General features: G+C 44.3%; 2 protein-coding genes across 2 annotated transcripts in view; one reads left to right on the forward strand and one right to left on the reverse strand.

The window, feature by feature from the left end:
- LOC127568698 (V-set domain-containing T-cell activation inhibitor 1-like) overlaps nucleotides 1-1,161 on the reverse strand; it is a 46,238-nt gene extending 45,077 nt beyond the window's left edge. The window contains exon 1 of the mRNA XM_052012753.1: nucleotides 838-1,161. Coding sequence (XP_051868713.1) covers nucleotides 838-866 — 29 coding nt within the window. The 5' untranslated portion in view covers nucleotides 867-1,161. The remainder of the gene's footprint in view (nucleotides 1-837) is intronic.
- The window catches only part of LOC127568700 (butyrophilin-like protein 8), a 44,296-nt gene continuing 19,868 nt past the window's right edge, over nucleotides 478-24,905 (forward strand). Inside the window, exon 1 of the mRNA XM_052012756.1 lies at nucleotides 478-872. The gene's annotated coding sequence lies outside the window, so the exon portion shown is untranslated. The remainder of the gene's footprint in view (nucleotides 873-24,905) is intronic.

The raw sequence follows: 24,905 nt of genomic DNA on the forward strand, positions 1-24,905 counted from the left end.
AGATGGGATTAGTCTAACAAATAATCTGCTGGAAACTCGGGGTGTGTGTGGGGGTGAGTGTGTGGGGGGGTGAAGGAATTGTTGACGTTTCGGGTCGAAACCCTGTATCAGGGCACGGGTGATTGGCCATAATGCAGGGCTGCGACAGTTCCTGCCCTCTGCAGATGCTGCTGGACCCACCGATTCCTCCAGCAGATTGTTTGTTATTCCAGCATCTGCAGTCACTTGTGTCTCCTGGGATTAGTTTGTTGGCACTCTAGTAGGTGCAGACAGAAGGGTCTGTTCCCGCGCTGCCTGTGCTCCAGCCTCTGCCTCCACAGATACTGCTCGACCCGCTGAGTTGCCCCAGAAACCTATTTTTGTTTGCAGACCCCCAGCCTCCAATGACGCACAGTTGTTGGTCGGAGGGCACTCCGCCCACACCGGGGGAGGGGGCATCTGAAAACCCCTCAGCAGGAAGCTCGGCTGGAGGGGGACTTCACCGGGCTGCCGGCACACGTTTATTGTCCGGTGAGGCACGGGTACGAGACCGGGAACCGCTCGAGTGGAAGCCACAAGGACAAAAGAAAAAGGACGAAGATATCAGCCACGACGGGCAGCTTCAGAGCCGGCGGGAGAGCGGGCTGTGCAGCCAGACGTGGGGCTGCGGGCCGGCTCCCGCCCAGGGCCGGCTCCCCTCAGCCGGCCAGAACAGGCTGGAACCGGTTGGCCTTCAGGCGCTCACACACACGCGGCGCCTTTCCACAGCCTGCGCGGCGCCACCGCGCCCTCCAGCCACACCGAGCAGCACGCCGTCCCCCACGCACACGACCGAGCGAGCAGCCGCCCGCCGCTTACCTGAAGCCGCGGACGAGGGAAGCCGGCATCCGAAGGCAAGAAGCGGCCGCCGCGCCGGTTTGCAGCAGAGATTCGGGCAAGGGAAGGGGCGGAGCTTGCGGACTGGATAGGCGGCCCGCGAGTGGGCAGCCCGCCCCTCTGATTGACAGCCCCTGCCGCCTATCGGGCTGCCGGCACCTCGGATTGACAGCCCGCGCCGCCTATCGGGCCGCGAGTTTTGAATACCAACGGCAAGGCGTGATATGCAAATCAGGACCGCCGCGCCGGCTGATTGGCTGGCCGGCGGGGAGCGGCGCTGCGGTGTGTGGTGCAGGTGTGAGGCCGGGTCGGGTGAGTGTGGGGCGTCCGTTACCCACGTTGGGGCGTCGGGCACCTCCGTCTCAGCGGCCGCTCTCGCCCACCGTTCCTTTAAAGCCCACGTTGGGCGGGGTGGGGGAGTTGCATTGCTCAGTGTGGCTTCCTGCCTTCAGGCATCAGCGGACGCGGGTGCTGTCCGAAGGGGGCACGGTGTGGGCTGGGCGCTGGGCAGGGCAGCAGCAGGGCTGACAGATGCATCAGATGTGTGCGCAGGGAACCAGTGAAGGAAGGGACGGGTGGGGGCTGCGTTTCTGCTAAAGGGTTTCGCTAGAGCTCAGTTCCTGCAGGATGTCAGTGACTAGCAATGAACTTCTGTCCCGGACCGCCAACTCAGCCAAACTCTGTCCCAACTTGTACTCGCTCCAGCTCAGCTGTCATCACTTGGTCCCCTCCTTCAAGCACCGTGCTCATTTATTTTTTTTCAAACTCCAGATCTCTCCGTTGGTCTCTCTTATCTCTGTACTCTGCAACTCTCCCAGACCTCGTCATTTTGAACGCGTTATTCGCTCGAATGTTTCATCCGCCTACGACCTGAACTCCAGAACTACCTCCTAAAACTTCTCCTTCTGCCTTTCCACCTTTAAGACGTTCCTTAAAACCAAATTTCTCTCGTCACCTGTCCCATTTATCCCGTGTTGTTCGGTGATGATTGTTTTTGATTTTACTTCTGAGGAGAGCTTTGGGTTATATTTGCTACATTTGAAATGTGGATCCTGAGAGGTCTTAATAGAGAAGATGTTTCCTCTAGTAGAAGAACCTGGAGGAAGGAGTCAGTGTTTAAGCACAGATAAGGTGATTTTTCTTCCCGCAGAAGGTCGTGAATCTTCGGAACTCTTGCCCCGAGGGGTGGTGGAAGCAGAATCTTTGAATATTTTTGAGGCAAGAGGAAGATGGATTCTTGAAGTGAGGGGGTGAAAAGTTACTGGAGTAGGCGGGAATGTGTGAGGGGGTGAGAAGTTACTGGGGGTAGATAGGAATGTAGAATGCAAAGTTACCGTCGGATCAGCCGTTATCTTCCTGAACAGTGGGGGATTCTTAAGGGATTCAGTGACTGCCTCTTAATTCTCACATTAGTGGGTGTTGTTTCCTGAACTGGAGGATGGGGAATTCACAGAGATTGTTGTTTAAATATACGTGGCTGTACCATCCTATGTAAGTGTCAAACAGCAGTGCTACCAACACTTGTTCTGTACAGCTTTAGGTTTGTATGATCCTTTCAGGATGGTGACTGCATTTTAAGGTAAGTTGTTTTCAGTTACCTGCTGGCTTTGCTTTTTATGTGTTGTTCCCTGCATACCAGATACTTTGCTGTGTGGAGTTGTCAAACTAGGTGACTGTGCTAGGAGCTGTGGTCGAGGTAGCAGTTGGTTCAGAGTCCTTTTAACTCCCAGCACAACAAAAGTACTCTGGTTTATGGGAGAGTTGGAAAGTATATGACAGACAGGGAGAGTGAGGGGTTTCTGGAGGCTGGTCTCCTTAGTAATTGAGGGTCTGGCTATGTTTGAGGAAATTTCAGAAAATGAAGTATCATATGTTCGAGGCAAAATATTTGGAGCAAATTAGATTCTCTTAGAACATTGACTGCTCTGCTGGAAGCCTCCAATGGCAACAATAGGGATGTTATCATTGGGCTGGGGTGCTCGAAGATAATGAGAGGAGACCTGACGTTTAGAAAAGTGCATGCTCTCCTTTAAGAGCCCAGACCAAGAAATACAAATGGCTTGATTCAGAAAAACTGGAAACTTGTAGAAAGGGTGGGAGAGCTTTTCATGTGTGTGGGAACCAATGATTTAAGAAAAGGTAGGTTTGCCTGCAAGAGGGGGTAGGAAACCATCTTTTCAGCAGTTCTACAAGGCTGGAAGTGTCTGGATTATGCTTACAACATTGGATATAATTAGACAGTTTAATTAATGTCTGAAGGGACACTCTCAGGAAGTGCATGTTTTTTTAGGCAAGACTTCTCTGGAAGATGTTCTGTCAGAATCTGATCAGGAAATTTGATGAGAATGCAGATTAAAGAGGAAGTGAAGGGACTTTAAAAGAGGAATGATCAGGCATAAGAATAAAATCAATCAAATAGAGAGAGTAGAAGGAGATGGAGTATGTATTAATGCAAATAAATTAACAAAGGCTAGTGTGCAGTAGAAGAGATGGATTAATGGACAAATTAAATAGAAAATCCAGTGAGGCACAAAAATTGTGTGGGCATGTATACACATATTTAAGTAGTACCATAGAATAGTACCATTAAAATTAAATATGTTTACACATAGTTAAACAGTACCATAGAAATAGCTGAAGACGCTGCCCGAGGACACAATCAAATAAACTTTAATACTGCCACAGAAGTTGATATTGGACAAATGACCAAGATATTGATCAAAAGATGGATTAAGGAGCGAGTAAAGGAATTGGAGAGAATTTGAATGGAAATGTCATTCAATGGTGTAGTCACTACTGTAGGGCTGTAGGAGGTTGCAACACAGGTGTGAGACCACAGAGGAATTGGAAGTGAGAGTAAGAGAGATTGTTTAACTAGGTAAGCAGGTACACGTGCATCGGACTGATTCAAGTTTATTGTCACAGGCACCGTGAAAGTTACCTTTTTGCAGCAGCAGTACAATACATTACAAGCATGACAAACATGAGTTGACATAAACCTAAATACATAAATTATAATATCTTGCATAACAAAATAAACATAATGGCATTAGTGCAAGTTGAGAGAGAGAGACAAAATAATTATAGTCCAAGGTAGTGTTAGAGTTTTTCAGGTTGGTTCAAGAACCTGAGAGCAGTGCGGAAGAATCTGTTGTTAAACCTTGAAGTGTGCATCTTCAGGTCAACTGTACCTCCTGTCTGTTGGCAACATTGAGAAGAGGGCATGGCCCAGATGGTGGGGTTCTCTAATGATGGATGTCGCCTTCCTGAGACATCACCTCTTGTAGATGTTCTCGATGGTGGGGACAGCTATACCTGTGTTAGAACTGGCTGAGTCCACCACCCTCTGTAGCCTCTTGCATTCCTGTGCATTGGAGTCCTGTTACAATTCTTTGAGGAGGTAACAAGCAGGTTCGACAAAGGAGAGTCAGTGGATGTCGTTAACTTCGATTTTCAGAGGGCCTTTGAGAAGGTGCTGCACACGAGGCTGCTAAACAAAACGAGGCAAGGTACTAGCACGGACGGAAGATTGGCTGACTGGCAGGAGTCGGAGAGTGGGGATAACGGGGCCCTTTTCAGGATGGCTGCTGGTGACTAGTGGAGTTCCGTAGGGGATCATTGTTGGGACTGCAACTTTTCACGTTATACATTAATGATCTGGATGAAGGAACTGATGGTATTGTGGTCAAGTTTTCAGATGATACAAAGATAGGTGGAGGGACAGGTAGTGTTGCATAAGCAGGAAATCTGCAGAAGGACTTGAACAGATTGGGAGAGTGGGCAAAGAAGTGGCAGATGTAACACAGTCATGTGCTTTGGTAGGAAGAATAAAGGTGGAAACTGTTTTCTAAATGGGGAGAGAATTCAGAAATTGGAGGTGCAAAGGGACTTGGAAGTCCTAGTTCAGGATTTCCTTAAGGTCAACTTGCAGGTGAATCAGTAGTAAGGAAGGCAAATGCAATGTAATTGTTTTGTTATTGTCATGTGTACCGGGGTATAGTGAAGAACTGTGTTGCTTGCCATCCGTACAGATCATTTCACAACATCAGTACATTGGGATAGTACAAGGGAAAAGCATAAAGATTGGGGAATGTACATAGAACAGTATATACATAGAACAGGTGAGCTGGTTAAGAAAAAGAGAGGGGTGTATAGCAGGTATAGGCAACTAGGAATGGATGAGGTTCTTGAAGAGTAATGGAAATATAAGAAAATACTAAAAAAGGAAATCAGGAAGGCAAAAAGAAGACATGAAGCTGCTTTGGCAGATAATGTGAAGGTAAACCCAAAGGGTTTCTACAGGTATATTAAGAGCAAAAGGATAGTAAGAGACAGAATTGGTCCCCTGGAAGATCAGACTGGTTGTATATGTGTGGGGCCTCAGGAGATGGGGGAGGTCTTAAACAGTTTTTTTGCATCAGTATTTACTCAGGAAACTGGCATTGTGGATATGGAAGGAAGGGAAACAAGCAGAAGTGTCATGGAACATATAGAGATTAAAAAGGAGGAGGTGCTTGATGCTTTACAGCGAATAAAGGTAGATAATTCCCTAGGGCCTGACAAGATATTTCCTTGGACCTTGAGAGAGACTAGTGTAGAAATTACAGGGGCCCTGGCAGATATACTTAAAATGTCCTTAGTCATGGGTGCGGTGCCAGAGGACTGGAGGATAGCTCATGTTGTTCCATTGTTTAAGAAAGGCTCGAAGAGTAAACCGGGTAATTACAGGCCAGTGAGCCTGACATCAGTAGTGGGTAAATTATTGGAAGGTGTTCTGAGAGATAGGACATATAAGTATTTGGACAGTCAAGGGTTGATTAAGGATAGTCAGCATGGCTTTGTGCGTGGTAGATCGTGTTTAACGAATCTTGTGGAGTTTTTTGAGGAGGTCACTAAGAAAGTAGATGAAGGTAAGGCTGTGGATGTTGTCTACATGGACTTTAGTAAGGCCTTTGACAAGGTCCCACATGGGAGATTAGTTCAGAAGGTTCAGTCAATGGGTATCCATGGAGAGGTTGTAAACTGGATTCGAAATTGGCTGAGTGGGAGAAGACAGAGAGTGGTTGTGGATGGTTGTTTCTCAGATTGGAGGCCTGTGACTAGTGGTGTGCCTCAGGGATCTGTGCTGGGGCCATTGTTGTTTGTTGTATATATCAATGATCTAGAAGATAATGTGGTAAATTGGATTAGTAAATTTGCAGATGACACTAAGATTGGAGGTGTAGTGGACAGTGAAGAAGGCTTTCAGAGCTTGCAGAGGGATCTGGACCAAATGGAAAAATGGTCCAGAAAATGGCAGATGGAATTTAATGCAGACAAGTGTGAGGTGTTGCATTTTGGAAGGATATATCAGGGGAGTACATACACAGTAAATGGTAGGGCACCGAGGAGTGCGGAGGAACAAAGGGATCTGGGAGTTCAGATACATAATTCCCTGAAAGTAGAGTCACAGGTAGACAGGGCTGTAAAAAAAAAGGCTTTTGGCATCCTGGCATTTGTAAATCAAAGTATTGAGTATAGGAGTTGGAATGTTTTGGTGAGGTTGTATAAGTCATTGGTGAGACCAAATTTAGATATTGTGTGCAGTTCTGGTCGCTGAACTACAGGAAGGATGTCAGTAAGATTGAAAGAGTGCAGAGGAGATTTACAAGAGTGTTGGTGGGTCTTCAGGAGTTGAGTTACAGGGAAAGATTGAGCATGTTAGGACTTTATTCCTTGGAGCGGAGAAGAATGAGGGGAGATTTGATAAGAGGTTTACAAAATGATGAGGGGCATAGACAGAGTTAATGCAAGTAGGCTCTTTCCACCTAGATTAGGAGAGATAAGTATGAGAGGACATGGCTTTAGGGTGAAAGGGGAAAGGTTTAGGAGGAACATTAGAGGGAACTTCTTCACTCAAAGAGTGGTGGGAGTGTGGAATGGGCTGCCATCTGATGTGGTAAATGCGGGCTCGCTCTTAACTTTTAAGAGTAAATTGAATAGATACATGGACGAGAGAGGTCTGGAGGGATATGGGCTGGGGGCAGGTAAATGGGACTAGCAGAATAATGTTTCAGCACAGACTAGAAGGGCCAAATGGCCTGTTTTCTGTGCTGTAGTTTTCTATAGTTTCTATGGTTCTAGTACAGCACTAGACAGGCCATTCAGCCCACAGTGTTGTGCTGATCTGATGCCAATTTATACTAAATGTCCTCCTCCTGTGTATCATCCGCATCCCTCCATTCCCTTCATGTGTCTATCCAAAACTCCACCAAACTGCCTGCTTCTACTACTCCCTTCGTAACCTCTTCCAGGCACCTACCACTCTCTGCTTTAAAAAAAACTGCCCCTCACGTCGCCTTTAAACTCCCACCCCCCCACACACCCACCCCCCAACCATAAACGCATGTGCTGTGGTGTTTGACATTTCTACCCTGGGGAGAAGATTCTGACTGTCTACCCTATCTCTGCCTCTCATAATTTTAAACACCTCTATCAGGTCTCCACTCAGCCTCCGACACCCTAGGGAGAACAACCCAAGTTTGTCCAACCTTTCCTCATAGCTCATGCCGTCCAATCCAGGCAGCATCCTGGTGAACCTCTTCTGCACCATCTCCACAGTCTCCACATCCTTCCTATAATGGCTAATATAATATACCAGAACTGCACACAATACTCCAAGTACGGTCTGACTAAAGTTTTATATAGCTGCAGCGTGACCTCTTTACTTAATGAAGGCAAGCGTGCCATACGCCTTCTTTACCACCTTATCCACTTGCGTAGCCACTTTCAGTGAACTATAGTATTACAGTTACAGAGAAAGTGCAGTGCATGCAGACAAGGAGGTGCAAGGCCATGATGAGGTAGATTGTGAGGTCAAGAATCCATCTTATCATTAAAGAGGACTGTTCAGTAGTCTTGTAACAGCAGGATAAAAGCTGTCCTTGAGCTTGGTGGTACCTGCTTTCAGGCCTTTGTATCTTATGCCCAAAGGGAGGGGGGAAAGAAGAGAGAATGTCCAGGGTGGGAGGGTTTTTGATTTTGTTGGGTGCTTTGCCGAGGCAGCGAGAAGTGTAGAGGGGAGTCCGTGGAGGGGAGGCTGATTTTCATGATGTGCTAAGCTTCATCCACAGCCCTCTGCAATTTCTTGCAATCTTGGGCGGAGCAGTTGCCTACCAAGGCACAATGCATCTGGTTAGGAAGCTTATAAAAGTTAGTGAGGGACAACGGGGGCATACAGAATTTCCTTAGCCTCCTGTTGAAGTAGAGCCGCTGGTGTGATTTTTTGGCCATGACATCTACGTGGTTGGACAAGGACAAGATATTGGTGATGTCGGCACTTAGAACGTGAAGCTCTCAGCTACCTCCACCTCAACATTGATGTAAACTGGAGCATGTGCTCCGCCCCACTTCCTGAAGTCAATGACCAGCTCTTTTGTTTTGCTGACACTGAGGGAAAATTTGTTGTCATGACACCATTCCTCTTAGCTCTCTGTCTCCTTCCTGTACTTGTCTTTATTTGAGATGTTAGCATTCATTTCGAGAGGACTAGAATATGAAAGCAAGGATATTGCTGAGGCTTTATAAAGCATTGGTCAGACTGCATTTGGAATATTGTGAGCAATTTTCAGCCATGTATCAAAGGAAAGATGTGCTGGCCCTCGAGAGGGTCCAGAAGAGGTTCCCAGGAATGATCGTGGGAATGAAGGGCTTAATGTATGAGGATCGTTTGATGGCTTTAAAGAGTTTAGGATCCAAGGGCACAGCCTCAGAATAAAGGGACATCCCTTTAAAACAGCGATAAGGAAGAACTTCTTCATCCAGAGGGTGGTGAATCTGTGGACTTCGTTGCCACAGAGGGCTGTGGAGGCCAAGTCATTGGGTGTATTTGAGGCACAGGTCAATAGGCTCTTGACTGGTAAGGGGGTTAAGGGTTATGGGAAAAAGGCAGGAGAATGGGGTTGAATGGGGTTGAAAAAAAATCAGCCATGATTGAATCGTGGAGCAGATTCAGTGGGCCGAATGGCTTCTGTATCTTGTAGTCAGCTTGGATTTGTGCGGGACAGATCATGTCTTATAAACTTGATTGAGTTTTTTGAGGAGGTGACGAAGATGATTGGTGAGGGTACACCTGTGGATGTTGTCTACAAGGACCTAACTGAAGCTTAATGTTAGCCTGATCCAAAGACTAAGGCATATGGGATCCACAGAGACAGGTGTGATAGATAGGGTCAATTCAAAATTGGCTTGCCATAGAAGTCAGGGTAGTGGTAGAGGTTTGATTTCTGACTGGATATCTGTGACCAGTGGTGTTTCACAAAGATCATTGCTGAGACCTCCATTGTTTGCGATATATGCAAACAATTTGGATGGAAATGTAAGTGGAATGATTCGTAAGTTTTCAAATGGCACAAAAATCGGTGGAGTTGTGGATTGTAAGTAAGGTCGTCAAAGGATACGGCAGGTGTAGATCAGTTGGAAATGTGGGCAAGAAATGGCAGATAGAGTTTAATCTGGATAAATGTGGGGCATTTCACTTTGAGATGTCGAATGTAAGAGAAAAGTACACAGTAAATGACAGGACCCTTAGGAGCATTGATGTACAGGGAGATCTTGGGGTGCAAGTCCATAGCTCCCTGAAAGTGGCAACACAAGTGGATAAGTTAATAAAGAAGGTGTATGCTCAGGGCATTGAGTATAACAGTCAGGAAGTCATGTTGCAGCTGTACTTATCTTTGGTTAGGCCACATTTGGAGTATTGTGTGCAAGTTCTATTCACCACATTACAGGAAGGATGAGAAGGCTTTGGAGCAGGTGTAGAAGAGGTTCACCAGAATGCTGTCTGGATTACAGAGTGTTGGCTATAAGGAGAGGTTGGAAAAACTTGGATTGTTTTCTCTGGAGCATCAGAGGCTGAGGGGAGACCTGACAGAAGTATTTAAAATTATGAGAAGCATAGATGGGGTAGATACTCAGTGTCTTTTTCCCAGGGTGGAAATGTCAAACACTAGACGGCAATAGCTTTAAGGTGAGGGGGGCGGGGGAGTTGAATGGAGATTTAAGAGACTTTTTTTTACAAGGAGAGTGGTCGGTGCTGCCAGGGGAGGTGGTTGCAGCAGATACAACAGCAACATTTAAGAGGCATTTAGGCAGACACATGATCAAGCAGGGAATGGAGGGATATAGATCATGTACAGTTTAAACTGGCATCACGGACAGCACAGACATCGTGGACCGAAGGGGTTGTTTATTTTCTGTACTGTTGTAAGTTCCTGATTTCTGGCAATATTAGTGGAAGAAATACACCAATGGGCTCATACTGAGATCCCGCTAATTGGGGGAATGAATTGGAGAAGGAAATTGTGAAGGTGAAACTCAACTAAGAAGAGTAAAATTCTAGGAAAGTTACTTCCCAACTCCCTGATTGGAATGAGTTAGGTATATGTAGGGAAGTGAGAATGAGTCATTAAATATGTGCAGGACTCCTTCCCCAAGCAAATGTGTGTAAATGTCTAGGTATCTACCAGCAAGAGCCCCCTGTAAACCCTGTCCACCTTTGGAGATTAATCCCTACTACCAGCTCAGATGAGTGAAGGGCAGTACATCTGTACACTGGATATATAGCCAACTCTTCTGAACAGTCTCTAGGGCATTGACTCACAGCACAGTGATATGTTACTGTTTTAAAAGACGACAATTAGAAACAGACTTACTCGTGTTGCAAGACCATTTTGGAATAGGTCCAAAATATACGCTAATATCCCTGATTACCTCTGAATGAGATTAAACTAGCCAAAAACTGGCTGAGCAGCCTGACTCAATATGGGAATTTCCTCTTATTTCTCAGCCACAATGACTCAAACCTATTCCTCCTGCAAAGGTAATTTGCCTACCTCAGTTTCAGTTTTCCCTATATCAGGCTCCAGGTCAATCTCATGATGAGTAATCGGGACCTTGCGTGGAGGTGACCTTTGCTATGGGACTCAAATTCCAAGTAGAGAAAGATATAGTTTGCGCAAGAACACGGGAGAGAAGTGGGCAGATCTGGAAAGGCAAGTTGAAGTCACTGAGCTGGAAAGAGTAATTGACTCACAGGGTAAGTGAGGCTATGGGATTTGTAAAAGGAAAACTGCATTGTTTTGAAATGTGTGCCTTTTTGTAAAAGAGCAGATTGCTCAAGTATTCAAATGCTTTGACTAAACTCTGGACTAAGTCCAGTCCTAAACACTCACCCAAAGTAAAGTAATCTAGGCTGATGCACCCAGTGTAATGTAGAGGCAGTACTGCACTGTCAAAGGTACAGTCTTCAAGACAAAACATTTAAACCAGGGCCCTGTAAACTCTTCTGGTTGTTAATTTCCACAACCAGTATAGTTTACAGACTACTGTCATAAAACAACAAATTTTATCGTTCAACAATGACAAATAAATGATCTGATTCTTATTTAGTTGCTGTTTGTGGGATGTTTCCCTCATCATAACCATGTAAAAACTATTTCATTGGCTGTAAAGTGCCTTTGGGCATCCTGAAAGAGATGTGAAAAAGGCTGTCCAAAGGATTTAAAGCCAACTAAAATTAAAGATTGTACGCTCAATGAACTGGGAGCAAGTCAGGGAAGCTTCAGAGGGATAAGGAAAAGTAGTGATTGATTTGAAACAAAGTGTGAACTTACTAAGGAACAAACATATCATGCTAATATTGACATCTGTAACAGAAAGCATCTACAAGAACAGTTTTAAACAAGTGCATAGCAGAATCAGATTTATCACTGACTTGTAACATTACTATAAATTACAAAATAATAAATACTACAAAAATTAATTACGAAATAGCGTTCATGGGTTCATGGACCATTCAGAAATCTGATGGCGGAGGGGAAGAAGCTGTTCCTGAATTGTTGAGTGTGGGTCTTCAGGCTCATGTACCACCTCCCCTGATCGTAGTAAAGAGAAGAGGGCATGTCCCAGATGGTGAAGGTCCTTAGTGATGGATGCTGCCTTCTTGAGGCACCACCTCTTGAAGATGTTTTCGATGGTGGGGAGGGTTGTGCCCATGTTGGTTGAGGTTAAGAGCTTGATAGATAAGCATATGGAGGAATTAAAATAGGGGGATATGTGGAAGGAAGGGGTTAGATAGCCTTAGGTGTGGTTTAAAGGTCGGCAGAACATGGTGGGCTGAAAGGCCTGTATTGTGCTATATTGTTCTATGGTTCTATGATGGAGCTGGCTGAGTCTACAACCCTCTGCAGCCTCTTGCCATCCTGTGCATTGGAGCCTCCATACCAGGCGGTGATGCAACCAGTCAGAATGCTCTCCACCATACATCTGTAGAAAGTTGCAAGAGTCTTTGGTGACATCCGAAATCTCCTCAAGCTCCTAACGAAGTAGAGCCACTGGCGTGCTTCTTTGTGATTGCATCAATGTGTTGGATCCAAGATAGATTCTCCTAGATGTTGACGCCCAGGAACTTAAAGCTGCTCATTCTTTCCACTGCTGATCCCTCAATGAGGACTGGTGTGTGTTCTCTCGATTCTTATTTTAAAAAAACATGCATGAGTCGGCCAATTCTAAAAATCTATAGATTATGGAGAAGTACTGAAGGGATAGGAAACTGTCAAAGTAATACCCTTATTCAAGAGAGGTTGGGGACAAAAACAATTAACTGTAGGTCAATTAGCCCAACATCTCTTGTTGGAAAAAATTCTAGAATCAGTTATTAAAGAAATAGTAATAGAACACCTGGAAAGTCATAATCTGATCAAGCAGAATCAGCATGGCTTCATGAAGAGGAAGTAATGTCTGACAAGTTTATTAAGAATTCTTTGAGGAGGTGTAAGCCAAAGCGGATACAGGGAACGCAGTATATGTAATATTTGTATTTTCAAAAGATATTTGACAAGGGGCCATACAAAAAGTTAGTCTGCCAGATAATAGCTAATGATGTTGGAGATAATTTACTGATGTGAAATACAGTATCAGCTAACTAGTAGGAAGCAGTGATGAGGGATCGAGGGTCACTTTCATGTTGGCAACTAGTGGAGCGCAACAGGGATCAGTGCTGGCACTGCAGCTGTGTATGATATATATTAATGATTTATAGAAAGGAAGTGAATGTACAGTAGCCAGATTTGTAGATGGTACAAAAATAGTTGGGAAGGCAAGCTATGAGAAGGATGCAGATAGTTTACAGAGAGATAGCGATAGGTTAAGTGAGTGGGCAAAAAGTTGGCAGATGGAATATAATGTGGGCAAGTATGTTGTTCATTTTGGAAGGAAGAATGATAAAGCATGTTTATTTTTATGGAGTAAGGCTGAAGCGCTGCAGCACAAAGGGATTTGGCGGTCTTCATGTGGCGGGAAATCCAGAAGGATAATAGAATGCTGACTTTCACCAAGGGGTTTGGAGTATGAAAGTAGGAAAGTCTTACTGCAGCTGTACAAGGCACTAATGAGACCACATTTGGAGTTCCAAGAACCATTTTGGTCTCTTTATTAAAGGAAAGATGCCTCATCATTGGAGATGGTTCAGAGAAGATATGGAGTGCCTCCTCAGGAAAAGTTGAACAAGTTTGGTTGTGCACATTGGGATTTAGAAGGATGAGAAGGTGATCTTATTGAGGCATAAGGTCCTTGGAGGACTTCACAGTTAATACTGGGAGGCTATTTCCCCTCGTGGGAAATTCCAGGACCAGAGAGCATTGTCTCAGAATAAGAGGGTGTCATTTTAAGGATGAGATGGAAGGATTTCTCCACTCTGGGTTGTGAGTCCTTGGAATTCCTTGATGCAGAAAGCCATGGAGGCTGAACTTGTGAATATGTTCAAAGCTGTAATAGATTTTTAATCTGTAAGAGAATTAAGGGTTATGGTGCGAGGACAGAAAAGTGAATCGAGTTGAATCAGCCACAATATTATCGAATACTGAAGCAGGCCAAAGGCCATATCACCCACCAGCCATTGTCTCCAACTACACCCCTGCCCCACCTGGCTCCATCTGCTCATCATCCCCCTCTTCACCTGGTTTCATCCATCACCTGCCAGGCCCTGCCTCACCCTTCCCTCTCACCTCTTTATACAGGCTATTTCCCCTCTACATTCTCGGTCTTGATGCAGGGTCTCCGTACAAAACATTGACCACTTCTGCCTCTACAGATGCTGTCTGAACCATTGAATTCTTCTAGAAGTTTTTTTTTCGCTGCATGATCTTTAAGGAAATGGGGAAGAAATAGGAGACTTCAAAAAATTATATGTTTGTAGTGGACAATGAAATGGCCATTTTTAAAAAATAGATTAACATATTCTGGGAAAGGCTGAACATTAGGGTAAAGTTGAAGGACTTAAGCTCTTAGAAACTTCTCAGAAAGTAGCATCTCAACTGAATGAAGGGAGTCACAAAAGGCTATTGAAATACTGATGTATCAGATAAGAATCCAGATACAATGTTGAATCCATGGAAGATCCAGCTGAAATAGGGTGCATAATTTCACATTCTATACAATCTGTTTTCCAGGACAGGAGATGTGTGTTTATGCCAGAGAGGTGGAGGCAGTGGAATTTACTGGAGGTAGGATTGGACACCAAGACCAGATCAATGCATCAGATCAATGATTGGAGGTAAAAAGATATGGGAACCAAAAGTGTGCATGGGATTAGTATACAGCTCATCAGAATAATTGCCAACCTCCATTGTATTGTTCTAATTCTCCATGCAGTTTTCACAAAAGTAATCAACTATCCACAACTGTATGCTGTGGACAATGCCAGGTGACCAGAATGTACTTTCCCTAACATCATGATAGGAGAGCAAACTCCTATCAGACACCTGAATTAACAGTTTGAGCATAAAACTGGGCAATTTCTGGCCCAAATTTTATAGCTCCTCACTAAAAGCTGCAGCAGAGCTTTTCCCTGTGTTATTAGAGGAAAGCAGGAGTCATGTTTCTTTCAGGAAGACCGTAACCACCATGCTGTTGCTAATCAATACCTATAGCATTTCATTCATAAGGCCCAAGGATATCTTAGTAGCATTATTTTGTGGAGCATTAAAGTATTTCTGTCAAGACCAAACCAAGTACTTTAGCCCCCTTTCAAAAACAAAGACACTAGATAGCAGGCATTCTGCAGACCTTGTACCGTGCGCCTGATGCTGAAGGGCAAAACATTGTGTAAGATTCTTTATTTTGCATGAAGGTCAAAGATCAGCTGTGTAAGTACTAGTATCACATGAGATTATAGTTGGAAGGATAATGTTTGCTGTTGATTGCATTGTTTACAGGCTGAAGTCATTTTTCTGTACGTCTAGATGGACTGTTAGTCCTTTGCTACACTCAGTTTGATGCAAGTAAATATAGTTTGCTTGCACTTGGGTGTGGTTTGATACTGGAGATAGGAGGCACGCGCAGAACGTGAAGCAAAGCAGTATTCCAACCATCGGGATTGTTAGATGATCCGTCGAGTTCACTCCCTACCTTCCTAGTAATACAACATAATGGAATTTGAAGGAATGTGTTTGCTTTTGAAAAAAATGCTGACATAGTCAATTGCGCATTGAAAGATTTGTAAGATAATCTCTTCACACTGCATGTGTGATTTACACTTTGCACTGTGTTCTCAATGGGTACTTTGTTTGATCGACTGTTAAGCAGTCCATCTGTAATTAAAACGTAGCAACGACTGTGCAGTGACTGGTGATTTAATTACTTGTCATTATCCAAGTCTGCTATTTGGGCAGAATATCAACGTTTTATTTTGCTGGCTGGGTATATTTTGTTACTTGTTCCATTGTATATTCTATATTCTGCATGTAATATTCCATATCTATGTTTATATGGCTACAGACCTAACGTGGGTAAATGGGATTAGTGCAGGTAGGTATAATGGGTGGCATGGACAAGGTGGGCCAAAGGTCCTGTTTCTGTGTTGTACATCTCTGACTCTGTTGTCATCCCCAGCCTGTACAATTAGTGACTGTCTGTTGTGTTTATGGCACTGCTTTGGTGCATTCTGCAAATACTGAGTTACCGTTTCACACAGATGTTGTGCTCCCTTAACTCCTATACCCATTACAGACCTGCTCTCTTGATCATTCCACCTACAAGGCACTATCAGAGCTACTTCCAGGACCTCTGACCTTGCTTAGTTGCTCCCAGGGCTTGTGGCGCTCCCACCCAATCCCAGACCCCAGACCGCCGTGTGCCACAGTAAGACCATAAGATTTAGGAGCAGAATTAGGCCATTTAGCCCATCGAGTCTGCTCTGCCATTCAATCAGGGCTGTTTTTTTCAACCCCATTCTCCTGCCTTCTCCCTGAAACCCTTAACTCTCTTACCAGTTAACCTATCAATCTCTGCCTTAAATACACCCAATAACTTGGCCTCCACAGCCCTCTATGGCAATGAATGCCACAGATTCACCACCGTCTGGCTGAAGAAATCCCTCTTTATTGTCAGTTCTAAAGGGACGTCTCTTTATTCTGAGGCTGTGCCCTCAAATCCTAGACTCTCCTACTAATGGAAACATCCTCTCTATGTCCACTCTATCCAGGCCTTTCAGTATTCAGTAGGTTTCAATGAGATCCGCCCTCATCCTTCTGAACTCCATCAAGTAGGCCCAGAGCCAGTATGTTAAACATTCTCACGGGATTCCCACAGCCCCACTGAGAGATCTGGCCTCACTGTAGCAGCCACCCCACAATACAGAGTGGACTGCTGTGCAAGTGGGAGGGTTGTGCCTGTGATGGAGCTGGCTGAGTCTACAACCCTCTGCAGCCTCTTGCGATCCTGTACATTGGAGCCTTCATTCCAGGCAGTGATGCAACCAGTCAGAATGCTCTTCACTGTACATCTATAGAATGCTCTAATTGATTGTGGAGAATCTCCTAACGAAGTAGAGCTGCTGACGTGCCTTCTTCGTGATCAATGTGTTGGGCCCAGGATAGATCCTCTAGATGTTGACACCCAGGAACTTGAACCTGCTCACTCTTTCCACTGCTGACCCCTCAATGAGGAGCAGTGTGTACTCTCCCGACTTCCCCTTCCTGAAGTCCACAGTCAATTCCTCAGTCTTGCTGACATTGAGTATGAGGTTATTGTTGCAACACCACTCAACCAGCTGATCTATCTCACCCCTGTATGCCTCCTTGTCACCATCTGAGATCCTACCAACAACAGTGGTGTCATTGGCGAATTTATAGATGGAGTTTGAGCTGTGCTTAGTCACACAGTCACGAGTGTAGAGAGAGTAGAGCAGTGCGCTAAGCACGCATCCTTGAGGTGCACCTGTGTTGATCGTCAGTGAGGAAGAGATGTTATTACCATCTGCACTTCCCTATAAGGAAGTCATTTTCCACTGTTTATGAGAATGACCAGTGACATTTAGGAACAGTTGAAAGTATTTTTTAATAATTGAAATGAAATACTGAAAAACATATCCAGCTCATGTAAATTGATAATTAAAATAAAGTTTTAAAAGGAACAAACTGCTGAGCTTAAGTTGCCTTTTTAGTGAGGGTTGTTCATTCAGTCGAGTGGAGCTGTTCCTGGTGCAGGCATAAAGCTGAGTAGCAAAGTATATTGGCTCCTCAGCTGAGTACCCAAGGAACCCAGCTCTAGACTTGGTGCTGAGTCCAGGGATGAAGTAGGAGATTAGACATGTCATATGTGACTACCAGCACCTTCCATCCTCCTTAGTTGGATTGCACAGGTGCAGCAGGCTGGAATGTACTGATACATGCACTGGACTGGACAGTTGTTCTCTATGGAGCCACCAGCGAGCCATTGGCACGGTTTGCCCTGATTATTCCTGACTTAAAATGCACCATGGCCTTGCTTTAAAGATTTAAAAGGCAACAGCTTTGAATCATTTTAAAAGTTGCAATATATTTTCTGCATTATTGGGATGTGTGAAGAGAGATTGGGATGATTGGGCTTGTATTCCCAAGAGTTTAGAAGAATGAGAGGAAAAGCTCATTAAAATCCTGATGGGTCTGCATAGACTTGACACAGGAGGATGTTACCAGTGATGGGAAATCCAGAAAAAGGGGTCACAACCTAAGGATATGGGAGTAAGCCATTTAGGACTGTGATGAGAAGAAATATCTTCTCTTAGAGTATGGGGAACTGATGGAATTCTTTCCCACAGGAGACAGCTGAGCCCAAATCATTAAATAAATTCAAGGATGAGTTGGATATTGATCTTGGGGCTATAGGAATCACGGAATATGGAGAAAAAGGGACACTGATTTTATGAAAGGTAAATCACCTTTGACAAATTTGCTCAAGTTCTTTGAGGATGTGACAGGGAGAGTTGATAGAGCGGAACCAGTAGATGTAGTATATTTGGAGTTCCAAAAGGAATTTGAAAGCTGCCACATAAGAGACTAGTGCATAAACTAAGTGCCTAAGGGATTAAAGGAAGTATGCTTGCATGGATTGAAAACATGCCGTCACATAGTAATCAAAGAGGTGGAATAAATGGACCCTTTTCATGCTGGTGGGATGTGACTAGCGGAGTATCCCAGGGATTGGTTCTTGGCCCTCAGTTATTCACTATTTGCGTCAGTGACCTGGAGGAGGGAATAAAATGTAAGGTTTCCAGATTTGCTAATGATATGAAAATAAGTGGAATGGTATGTTGTGATGAAGATATTGTGATTCTGCAACAGGATGGAGATGTATAGAGTGATAGGGTGTATACCTGGCAAATGGAGTTAATGTGGGCAAATGCAAGGGCATGCACTTCATTAAGAGAAATCAAAAGGTGGATTATTATCAAAGTGGAGCCAGACTGAAAATGAATGAAGTTCAGAGTGATCTAGGTGTTCTGGTGCAAGAATCACAAAAAATAACAGACAGGTACAAAAACTAGTTAAGAAGGCAAACATCACGTTGGCCTTTATTGCAAAGGGATTGGAGGTTAAGAATAGGGAGATTATGTTGCAATTATACAGGGTGTTGGTGAGTCTACACCTGCAATACTGTGCACAGTTTTGGTCACCTGACCTAAAGGATATAGTACCATCAGAGGCAATCCAAAGAAGATTCACAAGGCTGATTCCTGGGATAAGAGGGTTGTCCTACCAAGAGAGACTGGACAATTTGGGTCTGTATTCCTTGAGGTGTCGGAGAATAAGAAGTGAGCTTATTCAAATATACAAGATCCTAAGGGGGCTGGACAACTTAGATCCTTTCACAGGAAGTGGAGTCACAAACAAGGGGACACAGATACAAAATAAGGGGCCAGTCATTTGAAACTAAGGTGCTTAGAAATTTCTTCTCTGAGGGTGGTGAATCTCTGGAATTCTTTACCCCCCGATCTGGTGGAGGCCAAATCGTTAGATATATTTAAGGTGGAGCTAGGTAAATATTTGTAAGATTGAGGGTTGTGGGGACCAGTCACAGAAGAGGAGTTGAGGCTAGCATAGATCAGCCATGATCATGTTCAATAGCAGAGCAGGCTTGAAGGGCCTGCTCCTGTTTGTTTCTGTCTACACATGGTACTTTAACAGATATATTGTAATGAAATGTCATCAACTGCTAAATAGAGCCATGGAGCATGGAAACAGGCCATTTGGCCCACAACATCCATACCAACCAGTGGGAACCCACCCGTATTAATCCTATTTTCCAGAACTTTGCCCATTATCTTCAATGTTTAGATGATCTCAATGACTCTGCTTCCATCTTGCTCTCTCGCAGTGTGTTCCAGGTACTCACCACTTCCGCAGTGGGAAAAAGGTCACACTCAGGTCCCCTCTAACTCCCTTGCTCCTTTCCTGAAATCGATGTCCTCTAGTATTATTCACCTCTGATAAGAGGAAAAGATTCCTGCTAAAGATTCCATCTGTACCCTTCTTGATTTTAAATAACTCAGTCACGTCCTCTCTGAACCTCTTCTGCTCCGGGGGAAGTATTGGTATTGGTTTATTATTGTCACTTGTACCGAGGTACAGTGAAAAGCTTGTTTTACAAACTGATCGTACAGATCAATTCATTACACAGTGCAGTTACATTGAGTTAGTACAGAGTGCATTGACGTAGTTCAGGTAAAAACAATAACAGTACAGAGTAAAGTGTCACAATTACAGAGAAAGTGCAGTGCAATAAGGTGCAAGGTCACAACAAGGTAGATCGTGAGGTCAGATCGTGAGAGGTCTCACCGTATAAGGGAACCATTGAATGGTCTTATCACAGTGGGGTAGAAGCTGTCCTTGAGTCTGGTGGTACGTGCCCTCAGGCTCCTGTATTTTCTACCTGATAGAAGAGAAGAGAGAATGACCCAGGTGAGTGGTGTCTTTGATTATGCTGGCTGCTTCACCAAGGCAGTGAGAGGCATGGACAACAGAGTCCAAGGAGGGGAGGCTGGTGTCCATGACGTGCTGGGCTATGTCCACAACTTTGCAGTTTCTTGTGGTCCTGGGCAGAGCAGTTGCTGTACCAAGGCATGATATATCCAGATAGAATGTTTTCTATGGTGCATCGATAAAAGTTGGTGGGTGTCAAAAGGGACATACCAAATTTCTTTAGCTTCCTGAGGAAGTAGAGGTGCTGGTGAGCCTCTCCAGTCTCTCCTCATTACTGAAACGCTCCATCGCAGGCAAAATCCAAATGAACTCCTCTGCACCCTCTCCAGCGCTATCACATCCTTTCTGTAGCGTGGTGACTAGAACGGGATGTGTTTCTCCAGCCAAGGTCTGACCAATGTTTTGTAAAATTATCAAAGCTTTAGATCACATGAGACAACTTCCCAAGGACACACTTGCTGCTGGAGAAAACTATTCTGTGCAACCTGCATTGTGACATTAGACCATACTCGTGAGTGCTATGTCAACATTCTTTTAAAATGAGATTACCATCGAGAGTTATGGTGGTGACAGAGCGGCTAATTTGCTGGCCTAGTAATCCAGAGGTCTGAATTTACAATATTCATATCTCAAAGTCAAAGTCGAGTTTATTGTCATTCACAAAAACATAACCATAAATTATACACAATTTTTACAATAAAGAACACAATTAGAACAAAGATGAACAAAGTCAATTTTAGTGCAAAGTAATCAAAGTGGTCATAGTGTTGCTAAACTGTAGTGATTAGGGTTCTGTTGGATGGTTGAAGCTCTCTTTGGCAGCTGTGGAATTTATATTTAATTAATTAAAAATAAGATAAGATTTCTTTATTAGTCACATGTACATCGAAACACACAGTGAAATGCATCTTTTGCGTAGAGTGTTCTGGGGGCAGCCAGCATGCAAAGTCAACATTTTCAATGATGACCATAAAAATCAATCTGTTTCACTAATATTCTTCAGGAAACCTGCTGTCCTCACCCAGTCTGGCCTATATCTGACCCCAAACCCAGCATTCTCTCTTCTCTCCTCAGGTAGAAGATGCAGGAGCCTGAGGGCACGTACCACCAGGCTTAAGGACAGCTTCTACCCCACTGTGATAAGACTCTTGAACGGTTCCCTTATATGATAAGATGGACTCTGACCTTACAATCTACCTTGTTGTGACCTTGCACATTATTGCACTGCACTTTCTCTGTAGCTGTGACACTTTACTCTGTACTGTTATTGTTTTTACCTGTACTACATCAATGCACTCTGTACTAACTCAATGTCACTGCACTGTGTAATGAATTGACCTGTACGATCGGTATGCAAGACAAGTTTTTCACTGTACAAGTGACAATAATAAACCAATACCAATGTGGTAGACTTTTAAGTGCCCTTTGAAATGGCCCAGAGTTATACAGCACAGAAACAGGCCCTTCGTCTCAGCTCATATATGCCAACCAAGTTGCCTACCTGAGCTTATTATATATACTTCTAACAGATCACCCATCAGCCTCCTACACTCCAGCAAAAACAATCCAAGTTTGTCCAACCTTCCTTATAGCTACATATGAGATACTGGAGGAATTCAGTGAGTCAGGCAGCATCTATGGAGAAAATTGACAATTCGGGTCAAGACCCTTCATCTGGACTGAAAGGTAGAGGGGAGATGACCAGTATAAAAAAGGTGGACGGAAGCGGTGGAGTAAGAGCTGGCAGGTGATAGGTGGGTCCAGGTAAGGAGGCCCACTCTCCCCTATTTGCCCCCCTCACCCTGGGTCCAGCTATCACCTGCCAGCTCTTGCTCCTCCCCTTCCTCTCACCTCTTTATACTGGATATCTCCCCTCTATCTTTCAGTCTAGATGAAGGGTCTCGACCCAAAACATCGACTATCCATTTTCCTCCATAGATGCTGTCTGACCCACTGAGTTCCTCCAGCATCTTGTGTGTTGCTCCAGACTCCAGCATCTGCAGTCTCTTGTGTTGTCCTTATAGCTAATACTCTCAAATCTTTTTAACATCCTGATGAACCTCATCTTCACCCTCTGCAAGCCTCCACATTCTTCCTGTAATGAGGTGATAGGACCTCACAAATCACATGATTAGGGAGGGGCAATAAATCTCAAAAAAATTTTTTTAAAAAGTCAGATGCAAAGCTGAACCCAATCTGAGAGCAAAACTCCCTGTCACGAATTTGGAAATGTGACACATTTTGAATTTGTCTAAGCTTTCTCAAGTGCAAAAATATTTCTTGGTAAACTGCATACTGTATATGTTAAGGGAGAACATTTAAAACCATTTCCCATTACAAGTTCTCTCTGGCATGTTTGAAATACACAAGATGGTCTGAATGGGAAGCTGATCCTGCATGCCTTGTGTTCAACAAGTCAAACAGGTGACGAGATAACCATATCACTGTTTCATCTTGAAATGTGGCTTGAAAAGTTTCCACTCATTTCTTTGGGACAGCGCTGATCTAGAAGTATTCAGCAGTGTTACAAGTGGCCATCAAATGCCTTACAAAATGTTGAGGCAGGATTTGTCAGGGTGTCCGGGATATCAATAGACAAGATCATGTACAAGGACAAGGAATAGAACAACAGAAGATAAGAAATAGGAGCAGGAGTAGGTATCCAACCTTTCAACCCTGCTCCACCATTCACCATGATCACAACTGATCTTCTACCTCAGCAGATCTCCTGCATTATCTCCATATCCCCCTATTCCCTTAATATCTAGAAATCTATCCATTCCTGTTGTGCATGAACATGACTGAGCTCCCGCAGCCTCATGAGGTAAATGTTCACCATCCTCTGCGTGAAGAAATTTATCTTCATCTCAGTCCTAAATAGCCCTTATTCACAATCCTACTCACCAACGACATCTCATGGCCCCTTTCAGCTCTTCTGATTCCCTGTTTGAGTTCATTCCTGTTCCTTTATATTCCTGAAGGGCTCTGTCCAATTTAAGCTCTATATCAGCCTTATTCCTAGTCTTTGTTTTCTCTCCAATAAACCAATTCTCATTCCATCACCCCCATACCATGTCCCTAACTTTAACCAACCTGTATGAGATCTTATTGAAAGTCTATCAAAATACATTTCGCCCGCTGGTTTCCCCTTTATCTATTCTACTTGTCACTGCTTCAAAAATTTCTACAGGCAAGTCAAATGTGACTTTTCCTTCATAAATCCATGCAGACTCTGCTCAATCCCATTATTATTTTAAAGCTGTTCTGTTATTACATCCTTTATTATAGATCCCAGCACTTTCCCTACTACTGATGTTAGGCTAACAGTTTGGTAGATCCCTATGTTATCCCTCACTCCTTTCACAAATAGTAAGGGCCACATTTATCAATTCCAGGGTCTCCAGAACCTTGGAAGATGATGGCCAGAGCACCCACTATCCCAAAAGCTGCCACTTTCAAAACTCTGGGATGTACATCATCAGGTCATAGAGTCACGCAGCACAAAAACAAGCCCTTCAGGTTATCAACTTATTGTGGGCTGAAGGGCCTGTTCCTCTCTGCTGTACTGACTCCAGGCCAACAATCGAGCACCCTTTATGATAACACACAAAGGCGCTGCAGGAACTCAGTGGGTCAGGCAGCATCTGTGGGGTGAAATGGGCAGTTGACGTTTCAGGTTGAGACCCTCGTTCTGGTTTAGATGAAGGGCCTCAACCATTTCCCCCCATAGATGCTGCCTGACCTGCTGAGTTCGTCCGGTGCCTTTGTGTGTTGCTTCAGATTTCCAGCATCTGCAGTCTCTTGTATCATCCTTTATGATAAGATGATAAAACCCTTCAGCTCCAACTTCTCATGGTGTTTTCCAGGGGGTTGCAAGTGTTTCTGACCATGCTTGCTTTCATGTAGTCTTGCATTTGCCATATTGTTGAAAAAATTGTGTTGGTAATCGTGCATTGGAAGATGAGGAGGCGATTAGAATTCGTCTTTCCAACAGTGCCTGTCCTGATGTATCCTTATTAGCTCTTATGCTGAAGTCTCCAAGGACAATGATTGTGCCTCCCCTAAGAATGGTGATATATACTTCATTGAGACTGGCAGAGAAACTTGAACTTCTTCCTCAGGAAAGAGTTGCAGCCCAAGCACTGCCAACCTTTACAGACTGTTGATCAATCAGCTCAAGTCTGAGTCATAAGGCATGCATTAAACCTAGCTAGTAGTTCCAAACTCTGATCAAGGATGTTGTTCTTTTCAACTATGCTTTTCATGTTGGTTTTCCTTTCCAGTGGAAAGTGTAGCCTCTGCCCCTTTCACCAGCTTGCCCTTCATCGCCACACCTTGTCTTGTTGAATGTGGTGATGCCAATGTTGTCCTGTGCAAGTTGTCATGATCCTATCACTGTCCTTCCTCTGGGTCGATGTCTATTTACACTATGCCTCACAGTTTGAACATTGCAGGTAGGTGGCAAAGTTTATCTTTTGTTCCAGACTGCAGTTGGGGTAGGTTGCCCACCTGGGAATCAGTGAGATGGGTCGAAGTTTAGGGCTTCCTTTCCAACCCCTTCCCTGTGTGGATTGAGCAGAGGGGCTCCTCAGGCATGCGGGAGGGAGCAGGATTACACCTCCGACTTGAGCCCTAGATGGCCGTCAGACGGGACTGTCTGCTCAAAGATCATTTGAGACCAGAGCTTTGGTGATCAGTTTACATCTCCCAACCCCACTTGTCTATCACCGCTGGTCTTTTGCAGAAAGCATTTGGCAATTTGTCAGCTGTCTG

Source organism: Pristis pectinata, chromosome 3, assembly GCF_009764475.1.
Source record: "Pristis pectinata isolate sPriPec2 chromosome 3, sPriPec2.1.pri, whole genome shotgun sequence".
NCBI lineage: Eukaryota > Metazoa > Chordata > Chondrichthyes > Rhinopristiformes > Pristidae > Pristis > Pristis pectinata.